Source organism: Manacus candei, unplaced genomic scaffold (genome assembly GCF_025592945.1).
Source record: "Manacus candei isolate 608988 ecotype Guabito, Panama unplaced genomic scaffold, ASM2559294v1 h1tg000050l, whole genome shotgun sequence".
Classification (NCBI taxonomy): Eukaryota; Metazoa; Chordata; class Aves; order Passeriformes; family Pipridae; genus Manacus; species Manacus candei.
Window position 1 is genome coordinate 5,043,174 of NW_026138098.1, and position 18,645 is coordinate 5,061,818.

General features: G+C 42.9%; 1 protein-coding gene across 4 annotated transcripts in view; it reads left to right on the forward strand.

Annotated features, from left to right (window-relative positions):
- DOCK1 (dedicator of cytokinesis 1) overlaps positions 1–18,645 on the forward strand; it is a 332,168-nt gene that overhangs the window by 199,235 nt on the left and 114,288 nt on the right. For all 4 annotated transcript variants that reach the window (XM_051801050.1, XM_051801051.1, XM_051801054.1 and 1 more), the window contains 4 exons: positions 1,030–1,088; positions 6,929–7,077; positions 16,850–16,935; positions 17,113–17,269. In XM_051801050.1, coding sequence (XP_051657010.1) covers positions 1,030–1,088; positions 6,929–7,077; positions 16,850–16,935; positions 17,113–17,269 — 451 coding nt within the window. The remainder of the gene's footprint in view (positions 1–1,029; positions 1,089–6,928; positions 7,078–16,849; positions 16,936–17,112; positions 17,270–18,645) is intronic.

Below are 18,645 nucleotides of genomic sequence, written 5' to 3' on the forward strand. Positions count from 1 at the left end.
CAAATATTTAATAATTAAAATTTAATTATTGTAATTTGTATGTTTTGCTAAACATTGCATTTAAGCATTAGATAATAACAGATTCTTAATGATGCAGAAGATTCTCTTTAATCCACATTAATGACAGGGTGCCTCACTGTTATCCCACAGAAATCCTACAAGTTGCCAGATATTGCAGTTTTGCTCATCTTGTTATTTAAGTAATGATCTTTAACTTACAAACATTCCATGTAGCAAATACGTTCTTGGAGCTCATTCTGGTTCATTACTGAAGGCAATGGGATGTTTTTCATTCGTTGAGCTTTCCTGGTATTAATGTGGAGAGGGAGTGGGATATAAAAATATCCCTGATTGGAGATGTGAGGTGTTGGTGGCACCAGCTTTGGAGCAGAGTTGGCAGGGATGCTGGTGGATGGGCTCTGCCTGGAATCATGGAATTGGTGAGTCCAAGGTCATTGACTGCAGTCGTTCCCCAACACTGCCAAGGCCACCACTAACCCTCATCCCCAGGTGCCACATCCACATGGCTTTTAAATCCCCTCAGGGATAGGGACTCCATCCCTGCCCTGGGCAGCTGTGCTTTCCAGGAAGAAATTTTCCCTAATATCCAATGTAAATGATTACAGTTAATCTCTGTAAGCATCCCCGTGTCCCCAGGGAAGGACAGGTAATGTGAAAATGTTTCAGAGAGAGGTTTTGCACAGGTGAATGTTCTCCCCTTGAGAAATATTGCTACAGAAATGGGATTTTAGGGTCTTTTGAGAAGAGCAGGAAACCCAGTTTGAGGAACAGAAGGTGCTGATGGGTCACCAAGGCTTCCAGCCTCTGTCTCTTCCCTTTTCAAAGGATTTCTCCAAAGTTTGATGTTTGCAGGTGGCCAGGTAATCTCAGGAGTAAGGATTCAATTTAACAGCCTCTCCTGTAATTTCCCATGTTTATGAATGCTGATCAGATTTTGAAATTGGATTTATCTGCCTAAAAGTATTAGATTTATTTTATTTTAATGGTGCTCTTGTTTTCCTCTTTCAGGTATGGTGATATGAGAAGGCAGATTGGGTTTGAAATCAGGGACATGTGGTATAATCTGGGTAAGTAGCCTGAGCACCTGTAACATGTTACTTTCCCTCAGTGTTCCTGTAAACCAGGGACTGTTCCTGGAAACATTCAAGGCCAGGTTGGATGGGGCTTGGAGCAGCCTGGTCTAGTGGAAGGTGTCCCTGCCCATAGCAGGGCATTGGAATGAGATGATATTTAATGTCCCTTCCAACCCAAACCATCCCATGAAATGAACTTGGTTTCTCTTGAAATAATGATAGACTTCCAGAAGGCTTTTAAAAAGCAGGTGATTTAAGAAATAAATCTGCATATTTAATTCACCATTTAACATTGTTACTATTTATGTATCTTCTGTTTTTTCATGTATTCAACCTCTTGCTAAATACAAAAAGAAATATTATGGTGATACCTCTTGAATGTTTTTTTCCCCCCTTAAAAATATCCATATACATATATATGTCTACATGTAAATACACACTTGCTTGTGGATGTAGTAAGTGGGAGTGTAGCAAAATGTGTCCAAGGGTTATCAGTAACTTAGCCTGGAAATTCAGCTTAAACTCTGATTTGCAGTCTTGTTTGGCTGCATCAGAGTGACTCAGGGAAGAATGAGAGCTTGGACCTCTCTGGAGTTCGTAGGTCAATTTGGCATCTCTGCCTTTCTCCAGCCTGGGCTGCTCTGTGGGTATAATTTAACTATATGGGATTGAATTTCCTGAGAAACTGAGTATTTACTGTGACCTGAGTGTACTCATCTGCCAGATTTCATTTTCCTGAGCTTAGCAGCACAGACACTTCAGCTCTTCTGAGTTTTATCAAAACTTCCTTAAATTATCAGAAATAAATGCATTTGCCACTTCACTTCTATCTCTGGCTGAGCTGTTGTTGCTGAGAGTTGAAAAAAATCCAGCATCTCTAAGAGAAGGGAGTGCCAAGGGTTCATAAGTATTTGATATCACAGAATTTGCATCCTATCTGCTGGAATGATGAGAAAAGGCTTCTGAGAGCAGCTGAGTTCACTTTTTATTAGAAGCATCTTTCGTGAATTAAGTGTCTGGAGAAGAGATTAAAGCTTAGTGCACAACTGATATGGGACTTGACAGACAGGTAATAAAATCAGTGTCGTGCCTGATGCTGCATATCCAGCACAGGATCCTGGCAGTCTCTTTGCTAGTAATTAGCCAAACCTTTCCCTGTTCCAGGCCCACAGTCCTGTATTCATAGAATCATGGATTTGTTAAGGTTTGAGAAGACCATCGAGTCCAACCATCCCCCAGCACTGCCAAGGCCACCACTAACCCCTGTCCCCAAGTGCCACATCCACATGGCTTTGAAATCTCTCCTGGGATGGGGACTCCACCACTGCCCTGGGCTGGACAATCCTTTTGGTGAAGAAATTTTCCTTGATATCCAACCTAAACCTCCCCTGGCACAACTTGAGGCCATTTCCTCTCCTCCTGTCCCTTGTTCCCTGGGAGCAGAGACCAACTTCTCCCCCCGGCTCCCTCCTCCTGTCAGGGAGTTGCAGAGAGCGAGAAGGTCCCTCCTGAGCCTCCTTTTCTCCAGGCTGAGCCCCCCCAGCTCCCTCAGCCATCCTTTATCCTGACTAATTTCTTTGGCCTCTTTAGGTTCTTAAAGTTTTCTCAGACTTTACTGGCCTGAAAGTAGGAATTTTGATGTGGAGTTTTCCACCGGCTGTTCTTATCTGAGGTTGTTCTATCCAGGCTGGGTGTGTGGAGTGCACTGTGCCTTTTACACTGCCTGCTCTTAGACAGGTTATTTAGTCACTCCAGGGATCACTTCTTCGCCATTAACAAGGGTAATAATTTCCCCTGGGGTTTTGGGAATCGACTGGCACGAGGCGTGGTGTTTTCTCCAATATTTCTTTCTGTGCTGTCATGAAAGCCTTTTATTTTCAATGGATTTTTTATAAATGGAGATTATCCAGGTAGATGCCTCTGTGACCTCCTCTAGCTTTGATATCTGTGATTCTCTTAAGACCTGGGATCATTAATGCTGAAATCTCACGTCGTGAGAGAGTCAGTAAATTGCTGTTCTTCCCAACAAAAGCTGGGAGAGGAAGGTAAATTGGGATGTAGGATTCCAATCCAAGGCAGCCTTTGTGCTTCTTCTTGCTTTTCCTCATCTTTCTCACAGATTGTCCATGCAGATCATGTTTAACTTCTGGCTCTTCACCAATCTCATCTATGTCACAGCATCAATTAAGAAAAAATTCCCACTTCCCTCTGCAGGGGAATCGATTGGGGGGTGCCTGACACTCTTATCTTATAAGTTGTACTGCATTAGTCAAATTAGTCATGTGTATGTTCAGAAACTAAATCAGAAGTGAAAAGCTGGAATTCTGGAATGTGCTTGAGCACAGAATTTTTAGGACTGTGCCATTGTGCATAAGATATGATGAAACCAAACCAGCCTGACTTTTGATTTATGGATTAACAGGTATGGATAAGCCTCAGAAATTACTGTTGTGTCTCATCAGGTTTTGTCCCTAAATGCCATGATTAACACATGGTGCCTGCTGAGTTAAAACTCCCCAGTTGGGAACAAGGCAGTCCTCCAGCTATAATACACATTTAAAAGTATAATTTATTTTCTGAAATTAAAGAGTAAAATACAAATTCTAAAAGTTTTTCCTTGCCTCCACTTTTCTGCTGCAGTGGGGGCTGCAATGGCCACACCTTCCTCTCTTTATAAATAGAAGAAAAAAAGAGAGGAGCATTTATAGTGCAGAGCAGCACTTTATAGGCTTTTTTCCTTCCATATCACAACCTGAACTTTAAAATAACGTGTTATTTTGAGCCACTGTTTTGTTGAAAGCAGAGCTGCTTAAACTTTGGTGAGACATTAAGTACCAGAGATGCTTAAAACAAGCCATGGCCTTTGTCTTGGAAATGTAGGAGCTCAAAACCCACACATTTAAAAGCATTACCTGATGCAATTTTAGCAACTACAACCCAACAGTTTGACACGAGTTCACGTGTCCAGGTTTGCAGGGGCAATGTTTTCAACAACTCTGTGGTAAAGAAATTGTAATGCCATTTAAAATCATGTCCTTGTGGAAGAGTTGGTCAGGGAAAGGCAGTTTGGAAAACAGCACTTTGGTTGTTGATGTCTGAACCAGCTGGAGGCAGGTGGAAAAGTGAAATTCCTGAAGGTGAATTGGTTGCTGGTGGTGTCCTCCAGTGAGCTCCCACCATCCAGCCCATCCCTCCAGGTGCTTGACGTCACCAGAGGTGTCTTGACAGAGACATTGATGTCGTTGGAGGGAAGGCCAGGCTTAAAAATAGCCCTGAACTTTGGGTGTTGCATAAATAGGAGTCACTGCAGATAACACTCTCTAGGTTAGTCATGCATGTTCTGAACAACCCAAGGCAGAGGTGAACCTGCTGGCAACTTAGTCAGGGGGGTTTGTGGCCCTAATTTGAGTTGTAAGAACGTGGGAGATGAGAATCACATGTTACCCAAAAAGAGAGCACTGGGTTGGTTGGTGTGATGAGCTCTGTTCCTGCTGTGTGAGCACGGACAAGGCAGGACACGCTGCAGGGGAAGTCTTTGCATGTTCAAAGGATGCTTTTTTACATGTAGTTCTTAAAGCAGCTGCACAGTTTGGTTTTCAGAAGAGAATCCTCAATTTTCTTCTGGCCTTGTCCCATTTTGAGTCTCTGTGGAGTTCCCACACTCCCACAGGGAAAAAAATGGGGAGTTCATTGTTGGGTTGTTTATCAGGAAGTGCTGCCGGTGCAGGCAGAGCAGTGGAGGCTCCAGAGGGCCAGGGGAGGGTCATTGGCTTTCCTCCTTTGCTCCCATGCTTTCTGTTGTGGCACAACATCACACAGGATCATGTCATCATAGCAAACGTGTGTGTGTGTGTGTGTTGTCACATCACCAACGTGTGGTGTAGCATCAGGTGGATGTCACCAGGGCTCCCAGTTCATGGGCTTCCCATAGGGGAATAGGAAACAGGATCAAACATTTTAATCCTTCATGGATTTTCAGTTCCTCATGTCTGCAGTTTAAAAGCTGTTTGTTACTTTTCTGAGGGAATCCCTGTGCTACAAGCCATGGAAAAACCCACCGTAGCACAGGGAGAACGTCCTGACACTGAATCTGTGCACAACAAATAACTTTTGTTACCATTATTTGTGTTCTGACATATTGACTCTGACAGTCTTCAGGCATGATACAAGAAATCTGTCACCTGAGAGGCCAAATGTAATAATACTTGTAGGAGAAACCGAGAAAAGCTTTACTCCTTTCACTTGATATTCCTCACCAACAACCAGCTCTGCAGCAGCACCCAAAGTCACAGTTTTAGTTGAGTATTAATTTGCCCTGATAGAATTGCTAATGATAATAGGATTGTAAACTTTGCCAAATCAAGTAATTTAAATTACATCTGCTAAAAAAAAAGTAGTGTGTTTTGTTAGTAAAGGATTTCTTCTTGATTACATTTGTTGAGATGTATGTTCGTTCTGGTCCAAAGTGAAACTACTAATTAAAGACTTCACTGGTTACTGTCACAGTGCTGTAGTGCAGTGGAATATAAATGGGTTACAGTCTGTTTCTGTCCTGTACCACTGGTAAATGCAGTGGGAAGCAAGAGTCTGAGGAAGCTGAGTGCTCCTTAAATTAGCTGAAATCCAAAGAAGTCTGGTGTGAAGCACAGCAGTGGACTCATGAGCAGTGTGTGAGCCTGATGGGGGACACCCATAACACGGCATTGGTGAGAAAGGGCTCCCGTTGTGTCCTGAGGTTCAAATGAATCCTGCTGCTGAGAGAGGAATTTATTTGTATTTTCTAAACTTCTGCCAAGGAGTGCTCTGCCTGGAGCTCTGTGGCAGTGTCATCCTACAATGGGAGTGGGAAAACACCAGCACAGATCCACGAAAGCTGTGGCTGCCCCATCCCTGGAAGTGTTCGAGGCCAGGTTGGAGCAGCCTGGTCTAGTGGAAGGTGTCCATGCTCATGGATGATCTTGAAGGTCCCTTCCACTCAAACTATTGCATGGTTCTATGATTTTTCCATGGGGTCATTTAACAGCTAATTTGCAGCACTGCATTCATTTAGCTCAGAATATTAACAGTAATATTTTCTCCTAGCCCAATATTTATTAGGTGCCACGTTCCTGCTAAGCTCTAATATCTCTTGCATGTGTGGAGAGTGTAGCAGGGAGGGCTGGGGGAGGAGCAGCTTTCTCTGGGGAAGATAAATGTGAAATCAAGTTTGCCAGTGAGCTCAGCCCTGAGGAAAGGAGGCATATTGTCAGCTGGGTGAGCTGGAGTTTCATGTCTCGAGGCTCTGTAAGTCTGCACTCGTGGTGACACTTTGATAGACTGACACAGAGAACATTTTGTACACTCTGGAAGACACAGAAGTCTAAATAAGTTAATACAAGTGATGTGCCTTTTAGCCTTTTTCCCTGGCAGCCATAAGTTGTGTTTTAAAATAAACCCTGGAAATTTAATAGTGTGAAAATTCTCAGTGGAAAATGTGGTAAGTCCCAGTTTGACGAGTGATTTGACAACTCTTGTTAATTTGGGTTTATACACATCACATACCTCTCCTCCTGTACCATAAAAAACAATAGGAGTAATAATATTAATAGTAAGAGTAAAAATGAATAATAATGAAGAAGGAGAAGGAGGAGAAGAAGAAAAGAAGAAGAGAAAAGAAGAAGAAGAAGAAGAAAAAAAGAAGAAGAAGAGAAAAAGAAGTGTTTCAGTAGAACCAGATATTAAAAAATACTTTGTTTTGCTCCATGGGGATTTATTGCTACAGCTTTTGTGTTTGTTAACTCTGAAATGCATGAGTGGCTGTTTGTTAACTCTGAAATGCATCTTTTCTCCTAAAGGTCAGCATAAAATCAAGTTCATCCCGGAAATGGTGGGACCTATCCTGGAAATGACGCTCATCCCGGAAACCGAACTGCGGAAAGCCACGATCCCGATTTTCTTTGACATGATGCAGTGTGAATTCCATTCCACCAGATGCTTCCAGAGGGTAAGGAGAGAGAGCTCCAGACGTTTAAAGTTTGTGAGAAAGGTTTAGCTGGTCTTTGACAAAACGCAAAGATTTTTGTTCTAGAAGAAATAATGTAATTATGGATTTGCTTATTTTCCAGAACTCTTGAGGGGCTGTAGAGTTTTCAGCTGCTGGTTTTAAATCGTTATTGAAGGAGAAATTTGCATGTAGTAAATGAAACCCTTCGTTATGGTCCAAGAGCAAAGACAGGTGTCTTAAATTGTCACTCTGACTCACAAAAAGGAGTTTGATGCTCAGTGAAATTGGACATAAGGGGAGGCTGATAATGTGGCAACAGAAGCTATACCCTCTAAGGATTTATTACCCCTAGGATCTTGTAATTTTGATGTTCCTTACCATTTTATGGATTTTGAAGAGGAAAAATGCTACCCAGTCAGTGTCAGTGCTTCTTCATGCTACACAGGCACTGCAAAAACTAAAATATTGAAGTAGAATTTTTATTTTAACATGCTGAGAGAATTCCTTGAATACTCACACACGTTCTTATCCTGATAGCATTGACTTCTGAAAGACAAGTGGGGGGAAAGAAAGTTTCCTCACATCATTCATTTGGCCTTCTTTCCCTTGAAACTTTGCTTATGGATTGAGTTTAAGACTAGTTAGACCAGGTAGGGTTATGAAATAAGCCAATGGAGCTCCTTCACACTGAAATCTCTGTCAGTTCAGGATATGACCTTGTGAATTTTGCAATAAAGTTTGACATGTACTGTTTGCTTTTTTCCCCTTTATATTGGCAGTTTTCTTTGTTGGATGAAAAACTATCCTTTTCCATACTTTTTTTTTTTTTGGTGAACCAACTCTTAATAAATCTGTAGGCAGAGTAAACGAATATCTGCGTGGGGAGACTTTAGCAAGGGAAATGGCATCAGCTTTATTGCTTTGATTTGTTTTGTGCTGGATGGTGTGTGCAAAGGTTGTGAACTGTACTTTGGCTTCATCCAATTACTGCATAATCATTCTTTCTTATGTTTGACTCCAGTGATACTGTGAAGATTGAAATGCTCACTGGGATGCCATTTAACCAGTTTCCTGTCAGATGCTCTCTTTTGTTGCTTGTCATTTTTTATTTGTACAATTGTATAGATCATGAAAAATCCGAGGGTGACTTTATAGCTAAATTTATGGCCTTGTATTTTCCTGACAGAAGGAAACCAGCTTTGTGTGGAATAGTTGGGTGATTTTAATGAATGAATGTCTTAAATATTTCACTCAATTTTTTTTTTACCTTTTGAGAAGAAAAATGCCTCATGTTAAAGTCAGAGATGTCTTGGGTTGTAGGTACTTGACATCATATTTCCTGTGGCAGTGCAGCCTCTTTCTTTATGGAGGTAGCATTGATATGACAAGTGCAGAGGTAATAAACCTCTTTTCAGTGGACTTGGAGTGAACATTTCCCTCTAACAAGGAGTAATCAGTCTGTTTATTTATGGTTTTGCAGATAATGGAGTGATAGAGTTTGCTGAGTATCTCAGATTGGCCTTTGTGGAATGAAGATCACAGGCTTGTAAAAAACAGAGAGTTGCAGAAAAGTCCAGGTTGGATGGGACCTCTGGCAGTAACCTGGTCTGAACTGGGCCTTCTCTTGGGTTATCTGGGGCCCTCTGAAGCTCAGTATTGAATATCTCCAGTGAGGGTTGTTTGAGCACTTCTTTGGGTGACTTATTCCAGGGTTTACTCCTGGTCTAATGGAAGATTTCTCTCCCCATGGCAGGAAGTTGGAATGAGGTTGTCTTTAAGGTCCCTTCCAACCCAAACCATTCCAGGATTCTATGATGAAGACTTTTCTTTTTATATATGTATGAAATTTCCCTGGATCAACTTATGCCTGTTGCTGCTTTTCTTACCCCTTTGCCCCTTGTAAGCAGAGCAACTCCATCTCCTTTCTCAGCACCTGTCAGGTGTTGGAAGGCTTGGGTTTGATTTTCTCTAGGCTGAACAGACCCAATTCCTCCAACCGTTCTTCAGGCCGGGTTCCCCAGCACTGCCCATCTTGGTGAGCCTCCATTAGACCATCTCCAGTTGATCAGTCTCCTTTGAGCTGGGGGAGCCACATCTGGATGCAGCATTCCAGCCATGCTTCAGATAAGCCTGTTGGTCCTCTGGTGGATGGTCAACTGGTCCTTGGTGCAAGGACACATTCTGCCCCCATTGAAGGGGCACACTGCTTGCTCGTGTTCAGGTTGCTGTCCACCACATCCTTGTCCTACTGCTTGCAGCTCTGCCATCCCAGATTCAGGACTTCCTTAAATTTTACACAATTTCTTCTTGGCTCTCTCTGAGACTTCCAGAGTCAGTGCAGCCCCTTCCTCCACCCATCTCCCAGTTTCTCTGTCCAGTCCAGATCTTACCAACATGTCAGCAAGTAGGAGACTTGTAACATTATTAAGGCTGAGACAACCACAGCTCTTCATCCATGAGCATATTTCTCACAGAGGGCAGTCAGATGTGATTTATCCTTGGTAAACACCTGCCTTTTCCCAGGCACCCTCTTGCCCATTGCATACCTGGAAAAAACTTCCATGAGGGAATTGCTCCATGGTTTCCTCAGGAACTAAAGGGGGTCTGTAGATTCCCAGCTCATTTTTCTGTCTCTTTTATATTTAAGTGATAGAAATAGATATAAAATAATTTTTTTTAACTATTACCAGTACCTGGGCAAGCTTTCATGCTTAATGGGTCGGTGTAATGTGCTGCATTATATCCTTTATGTGCAAGTACCAATTATCCTTGTCCAAAGAGAACTTCCAAATGCAATGGTTGGCTGCTGTTAAACTAATCTGCCAGAAATCCAATTATCTAACCTTATTAGTCACATCAACGAGGGTTTAGATTGGCTCCACTTCTCCAGCAGATGTAGAAAACTCATGATTTGTGGGGGAGGAATTTCAATTTTTTGCAGGCTGTGATGTTTTTTTGTGATAAACAGGCAGCTTTCCCCATGGTGGTTTTAATTTCAGTAGGAACTGGGTTTGCCTGGTAAAACCAGTAACAGACAGGAGGGGTGTTTTTGTTCTTCCAGTGTCTATAGCCCTGAGAAAAACCAGATAAACTCCTCTTGTTTCACAGAACTATGTTGAGGACTGAATTAAAAGCCAGAGTTGCCCATTTTTGTCCTCTCCCTCTGAAGGTGCTTTGAAGCCCATATAAGGCTTCAAAGGAGCCTGTACCTCAAAGCATGAATCCAGTGCTAAAGTCAGTGTGGGACTGAAGCTTCCCAGTAGAAGAAAATGCCTCCTTCCCCACTCTGCTTCCTCCCCTTGCCTGTTCCAGTAGCAAACCCTCCAGATCAAAGGGAATATCTTGGAACCATGGGAGTGATCAAAGAGAATTGGTTTGATTGTTCCAGGCCTGGTCAGGTGAATGTGATGGATCCTGTGGTGACAGCAGGGGGGAAAGCTCATCATGGAACAACCATTCAGCTGGAATGTGGAGTTTGGAGCATGGAAAGCTCCTGCTGTTGCTGCCTGTTCCTCCCAGCTGTCCCTTGCTCAGGCTCCATTGGTCCGGTTCCTCCCAGCTCTCCTGGTTCTTTGCATAACCTTTACCTTACCTTTCCTGGACCTGTGTCATTACTGATGTCTTGTTCTGCTTGGTTTTGACTTGAACCCATTCCCAGGAATGTGCCAGTGCAGGAACTGGAACAGATCAGTGTGGAGGGAATGGGAGGAGGTGGTGGGTGGGTTCTGCCTGTCTCATGGCACTGCATCACAATACCAGTTCTTTTAACTGATCTGGTACAAGTTAAGGACTAGAAGTATCTTATTGTAAGAATCAAACCAAAATATTAACAGAATAATGGGGAGAGGGACTTGGGACAAGGCTGTGCAGTGACAGGACAAGGGGGAATGGTCTTAAGCTGAAGGAGGGTAGATTTAGATGGGATATTGGGAAGAAATTCTTCCCTGTGAGGATGATGAGGCCCTGACACAGATTTCCCAGAGAAGCTGTGTCTACCCCATCCCTGGAAGTGTCCAAGGCCAGGTTGGATGGGGCTTGGAGCAGCCTGGGATAGTGGAAGGTGTCCCTGCCCAGGGCAAGGGGTAGAATGGGATGGTCTTTAAGGTCCCTTCCAACCCAAACCATTCTGATGCTTTTATGAGGTAAGAGGTTGAGTCAGAAGCTCTTCTTCAGCCTGGCTTCCCAAACATCAAGCAGGAAGGAAGGACCTTTATCCTTCAAAAGGAAATGTGAGAGGTGTACCCCCACCCCTGTAGTGATGAACAGGAAGAAATTAGAAATCCCATAATTCTAATTTTCAGACTGAACCACATTACTGAGGGGAACCATCAGTTTCTGGTGGTGTTCCATCAGTGCTTTCAGTTTACAAGCTCCAGCATGTGTCCCTGCCCTGTTAGACTAAGGAGCTGTGAAAAATAATGATCTGAGGAAAGAGCCCTAAAAATGCAACAGCACATCTGTCCTGTTTTCTGCGAGTTCTGGGAATGACACTTTGCACAACAGATCCATAGCAGAAAAGGTAGGAAAATGATTTAGAAATGCATAAGCAATGAATGCACAATGCAGAATTATATAGAAATGCAAATATATGATGCATTATGCATATGATTACTGAAATAAACCCATAGGTGCAACTGAAGTACCTCTAGCTAACATTCTGTTGTGAAGGGAATTAAATGAGTAAAGGCCAGAAGAAATAAAAAAAGAAACAATTTCAGTTCATTTTTAACACTTAACAAGAAATCTCAGTATCATCCAGATGGTTATACCGGCATTTTCATTTTCAGTGTGATTTCATGCTGGTTATTGATGAATTTCAAATTGATTTAATTCTTCTTAATAAGAATTTCGTGGTTTAACTGAATATCTCTTGACTTTTAGAACCTGTAATTCCTTATTAAGTCTTTTTACCACTTTTGGGCCCTGTGTTAACCTCCCTTTCCCTGTGCTGTAGATTTGCAGCCAGAACACAAGTTAATGACTCTCCAGCTTTTTGGGATGCTGCAGTTTCTCCTCAGTGATCCCACTGAACGTGCAAATTCAAATAACTAATCCCCCCCAAAGGATTCGTTTCAATAAGTAACATTTTAAATGATCTGCAGTTGAAATGTAAATGTGTAAGTTTTTCTTGTGTAAGTTTTTCTCTCCTTTTGGAGAATATCAATATTCCTCCCTCACCCCACCTGAAGAGCAAACAACTCAAAAATCAACTAATAATTTTAAATGGCTTCCAGATCTGTTTGCCAACTGGAATGCTGTGGAAAAATAGGAAAGGGGACAGATGAAACTGTTGGGAATTACCACCAACTTCCCTAAAAACCTTTGAGCAAAGTTTTGTGGTCATTCTATCTCTGCATTAGGACTAATTTCTAGTGGTGTGATCTGTCACTTGAATTTTACATGGCAAATTCATTATTACCTCGCAACAAAACGAATTTACAGCAGCTTGGAGGATTGAAAGTCCTGCTCCTCTCCAGCCAGATTCAATTGTCAACCAGTCTGCAAATGCAGCCTGGCCACACTGGAGGTGAACCCAAGTCCAAAAGCGATTAGTTGAGTTGACATGAGATGACTTCCCTTGATTTATGTGCTCCAGGTGAGAGATTGTAGCAGACAGATGAAGCTGTGGATTTGCTCCTTGCTCAAGATCAAACTCTCACATCCTAAAAGAGAAACTCAGATCTTGATCAACTGCAAGGAAAAGTGGATAATAATGTCCGGTAATCTTCCTAACATCACCCCTCAAGCTTTCACTGTCAGCACAAGGATACGAGTCTGATTCCTTGATGGTGCCAGATATTCCCCCTAAGCCTCCAGAAGGACCCTCAGCAAGTGGCACTGGCTGTAATGCAAACATTGGAAATTTGGCACTTCCTCATCTGAGAGTAAATTCCATCACAGTAATTGCAGGCCTGTTTTTGCATTAAATTTAATTTAATGCATTAAAAAAAATTAATGCATTAAAAGGAAAAAAAGAGAAAAGGAAAAATTGAGAGTTTATCCACAGATACAAGGTGCAGTGTCCCAGAGCCAGTAGCTTGAGCACTCCAGGGTCACATTCCTACTCCCATCATGGAAGAGGATAAACCTCCAAAGCTCCATAGACCTCAACTTGTGTTGATAAAACATTCCTCTATGGAAATACCGTAGAAGGATGTTAAATAACATTTATTCATCTGACTTGGAAAGACCGTAGAAGGAATTTAAGCTGATGTTAAATAGCATTTATTCATCTGACTTGCCTGATCTGCATCACAGCAATTCCTTGAGAAGTATCAGGAATGACTGAAAAGCAAAGATATATGTTAATAATCCTTAAAACCCCAGAAATGCCACAAGTCTGGCTCTGTTCAACCCTAGAGGGTCATTAGGGAAATGGCCCAACAAAGCATGGATTTACAGAGATTTAAGTAAAACTGATATCAGGAAGATACTCAGGATCCTGTATGACAAATGTAATTGCTCTTCTCTGTCTGAGTAATCTCCTGCTAAAAAATACATCACCTAAAGGGCTCACACTGGCAGCAAGTGTCATTTTTCACACTGGTCTAGAAACTTAATTTCTTTCTGGGCTCATTAGAGAACATGAATTTTGTGACTTCTCTGTTTCATCATCGTGTTCTTCAGTGTTTCACTTGACACGTTCTCGTGCTGTGGGAACAAGTTTCAGCCTGTGGTGGTTCTGAGAGTGGGTGGATTGCCTTTTCTGTTCTGCCTTTTGTCATTTGCCTGTCAGTTTTTTAATAACGGATTCATTGTATAAAAGTCCTAATTTCACGTCACTGTTGGTTCATTTCTTCTCAAGGGAAGTAGTGAGGGAGTGGGACAAGTTATCCAGAAAGGCCACCTGATCATCCATCCATGGAGATGGTAATTTCTTGGCTAAGCAAGCCACACTTGGCCTGATCCAGTGTTGGCAGTAATCCTGCATCACCTGGGAGGCTGCATGGAATGGCTTTTGAGGTCTTTTTCCAGTGTTTCTGTGACTCTCTGGATCATTTGGGGACCAGAAAAGCACCTTTGAAATGTTTCAACCTGAGCTTTAGGGTCACTCATAATAGTAAAAGTTGCTTTAAGAAGGACAAGTTGTTTGGGTACTTAGTTGATTTTATCACTGTCTGCATGATACAATATGTAGTTGGAGTTTCCTGACAGTTCAACTGACCTGTGCGTGGTTTGATCCTGTATCCTGAATTTCCTCTGAGCACTGGGGGAGCAGGACTTGTTCTGCCCTTTTTCACCATGAAGGTTTGTAGTCACTGAGCTCAGAGCACAACCTTGTTTTGCTCTGGTGTAACCCAGTCCTGGTGGGCTGCAGGTAGTGTGTAAACATAAATTTCCCAATTCAAATGCAGAGGTCAAAATGTCTGGGGTTGCACATGAAGGTGGGAAACAGCCTGGAGTTGCACCAGGGGAGGTTTAGATTGGAGATTAAGGAAAATTTCTTCATGGAAAGGGTTGTCAAGCAAGGCTGTTGGAAAGGTTGCCCAGGGCAGCCCTCCCATCCCTGCAGGGATTTAAAATCCACGTAGATGTGGCACATGGGGACATGGGTTAGTGGTGACCTTGGCAATGCTGGTTGAACTCAATGGTCTTAGAGGGCTTTTCCAACTTCAGTGATTCTCTCATGCTGTGAATATTACTGCAGTTAATGCTGGGAAGAACATGGAGAGTTGGAAAGGGAGGCAAAACCAGTGTCCTGGGTCAGACTGTAGATTTTCACATTCCTGCTGTTGGCCCTGTTAAGGTGATTAGAGATTGACTTGCCCTGATGCAGAGGAGTAGTTTGTCATTGTCACAATTTATCCAGCAAATCCCTCATACCAATGTGTATTTCTCCTTATAAAGGATTTTTCTTAGTGAAGCAGGAACTTCTCCACAGTCCTTGGCCATGTTTCATGTGCAGGTTCACAGCTACTGTGGTCTTCAGCAGCAAAGGACTTGCAGGAGAGCAGGCAGGTACCTCCAGCAGTGAGGTGGCTGAGATGCTTCTCCTCATCCTTCCCTGCTGCAGGTGCAGGGTTTCCTCCTGCTCTGCCCAGGTTTGCCTTGCAGGAGGAGGGGGTTTTGGCAGAACCAAGGGCATAGCTGGCTGGTGCTTGGTAGAGGCATTAAAACAACCACTGTTGGCTGAGGTGAGGCTGTGTGGGCAGAGTTTAAAATGCAGGGTACGTTGGCAAAACGAGACTGGTGGTGGACATAGCTACTGTGCCTCAAAGTGATGTAAATTAGTTGGTGAAAAGCACTCTCTTATAGAGGTTCATTATTTAAGTCTCTTGGCAAGGGTCGTCTCTAACTCCTCACTGAAATAAATATGCCTGAAGAATTTCACAGTGTGGACTAAAAAAATCCAGTTTCTCTTCCTAACTAAGAGCAGAGGGGCAGGCACTGATCTCTTCTCTCTGGTGACCAGGGACAGGACCCGAGGGAATGGCTGGAGCTGAGTCATGGCAGGTTTAGGTTGGACATTAGGAAAAGGTTCTTCCCCAGAGGGTGGTCGGGCACTGAACAGGCTCCCCAGGGCAGTGGGCACAGCACCAAGGCTGACAGAGCTCAAGGAGTGTTTGGATAACACTCTCAGGGACAGAGTGGGATTGTTGGGGTGTCCTGTGAAGGGTCAGGAGTTGATGATCCTGATGGTTCCCTTCCAACTCAAGATATTCTCTGATTCTGTGATCAGAAAGTCTATTCCTTTCCCATTGGCACATTGTGAGCTGTTAATATTAACTGCAGGTGCAAAGCACATCTCTTGACATTTCCAAAATGTGAGGATGCTTTGTTCTTGTGCAGGTGGCCCTTTGCTTCTCCTCAGAGTCATTAAGGGGCTGCTTAAGCAAGTGACAGTGAAAAAACTCGGTGACAACTGTTCTTTCAATAAACTCCCACTCTGAGTAATGGGCTCCTATTGCCCTGCCAGGGCTCCCAGCTCACCCAGCTCTTCTGAGGTCCCTGGACAATAAGTTGTGGCACTAATCCTGTGAATGTCTGTGCTTAGTTAATGAAGAATTAGGAATTAGATGCCTAAACCAATTCCTTACAGAGCAGCAGGCCTGAAGTGAACCTCCCTCCACTAACAGTTCACATAATTCCTAACCTGGGCCCTTAGGGAATGTAACAGCAACAGTTAAAACCCTCTGTAATCATTAAAAATCCAGGGAATTACCCAGTTTGCATTTAAACTATATTCTAATGCCCACTTAAGTTTGCATTCTTTTATTGTTGCCCAAATAAAATTGCTTTGGAGTTGTTTGAAATTAGTTCCTTCCCCTCTCCAGTGACTTATTAACAGGTTTATCAAGTTGTGCCCCACTGTGAGTCAGTGTGTGTGTGCTAAAAAGGGGTGTCAGTGATGCTGGGATGTGCATCCAGCTGAGTTATCCAGCCTCAGGTGTTATCTCTCCTCTCTCACAGAGTTTTCAGCAATTTTTGTTGCTGTCACCTTTATCGCAGGGGACATTCTGTGACTTGGTGTCTTCTTTTCCCCTGCCCTCATTCTTGTCATTAATCTCCTTATTTAGTTCTTCATAGCACAAATATTTACACTTCATTTAACAAGGTGCCCGATGATTTCTTTAACACAAAGTCCTTGTAGGGCGGTTCATGGTGGATGCTCTAAAACCAGAGCCTACAGACTCCTAAAGTCAATCAGGCTTTCAAACAGTGGCTGAACATCTCACCAAGGTACCCAACCAATCTGTGAAGCACCGAGGCTCCAGTAATAAAGTGCAATATTTACCATCTGATTATTTCCGCCTGCTTTGTTTAATTACAGTTCGAAAATGAGATCATCACCAAACTGGATCACGAAGTGGAAGGAGGCCGAGGGGATGAACAGTACAAAGTGTTATTTGACAAAATGTAAGTGTTGAGATTTATGTCGCAGTGAAGTCAGGAGAGAGAGCAATTAGACTACAATGAACTCTGCAGCCCAGAAATAATTAAAATCTGTTAACGATGCACAATATTTAAAATTGCACCTGAGTCAAGGTTTTTCCTGCGTGGGAATAACAAGGCAAATGTAATTGGTTTTTTCAGTCTCCTGGAGCACTGTAGGAAGCACAAATACCTGGCTAAGAGCGGGGAAACTTTTGTGAAGCTGGTTGTGCGTTTGATGGAGAGGCTCTTGGACTACAGGACCATCATGCACGACGAGAACAAGGAGAACCGCATGAGCTGCACCGTCAACGTGCTGGTAAGCAGGGATTCCACCAGCTGGGATGATCCCTGCACTTGGAATTTTACACCTTGGTGTCAAACTGAGTCTCTGCTGGGATTCTCATGGAAATCTAAAATGCTTTGGGGTTTTTTTCCTGTTTTGATGCAGGCAAATGTATGAAAATGTGGGTTATTCCTTCTTTAATTGATTCTAGGGGAAGATTTAAAGAGAAATGTTGTAAGGAGGGTTGTTCACTGACATTTACAATGGATTTGTGAATGACTTTATGCAGAAGAACACCTGACATACAGAATGTTGGGATTCTGTGCAGTTTATTCCTGAAATATTCACACATTTGCAATCCCATTTGTATTCTGCTTTCTGCTCAGCCTCCGTATTCAAATTTTTTGAGGAAATTTGAGTTACTATTTCGTTCACAACAGGAAAAAAATTCAGGTTGTTTTTGTCACTGATAGGAAATTTCCTTCTTAAAATTCTAGAAATTCTGGAGTGTCTGCTCTATACACAAAACTTTATCCCTTTGGACTCGAGCTGGAAGCAGTAGAAGTTATCCCTCATAGTACACACTGGTGGAAGCACTGGAGTATTAAGATTTTACAAGCCTAAAATGAGCACATATGGAAAATAACTTTTAGAGACCCCCAAATTATAGTAACTAGATTTGATTTTTCCAATAAGACTCAGCATTAAACTGTTTTCCACTAAGGCTTCTGAGCCTTCATCCCTCTGTATCGCCATCAAAGCTTTTATTTTGCTTTAATATGTGGGGCACAGCCAGTGTTTATGGTTTATGTGATATGGCTGATAGATTTTGTGCAGGAAAGAGCTGAGTGAGTGGTTTGTAGTATTTGTTTTGCACATAATGCAGCTCGTGCAGTGCAGCCTTTGTGTCGCCCCATCGGCCACAAACACAGTGGTGCCCACTGGAGCAGGAGAGGGGATCGGGACATCAAACCACAAACTGGGCCTTTATTTTCAGTGTGTTTTCCCTCCCTGTGCACATCAAAAAGCATCGTGGGAGAAGAGGAGGGACGTGGGGAGTTGTCACCGGCTGTTGGGTTGCCCGCAGAAAGGTCATCGCGTCCTCCCGAGCGGAATTGTGTTGGAAAATCCTGCCAGTTCACACAAGCAAGATGGGAAATAGGAAATCACAGATGCCACACGCTCTAAGCCAGTGTATAAAACTGGGAAAATTTCCTTAGGAAGGTCAATTTGTTCCTCCTTGCTTTCACCAGAATACTCTGAGCCTCTTCCCAGGAATTCTCACCATCCTGATTGCAGGGGACTCATGGCACACTTGGGGTTGGGTTTTTCTCCAGGTGTCTCCAACAGCATCTCCTGATGCTGATTTTTGGCATCTGAATTTCTCAGGGTTTCCAGATGATACATTT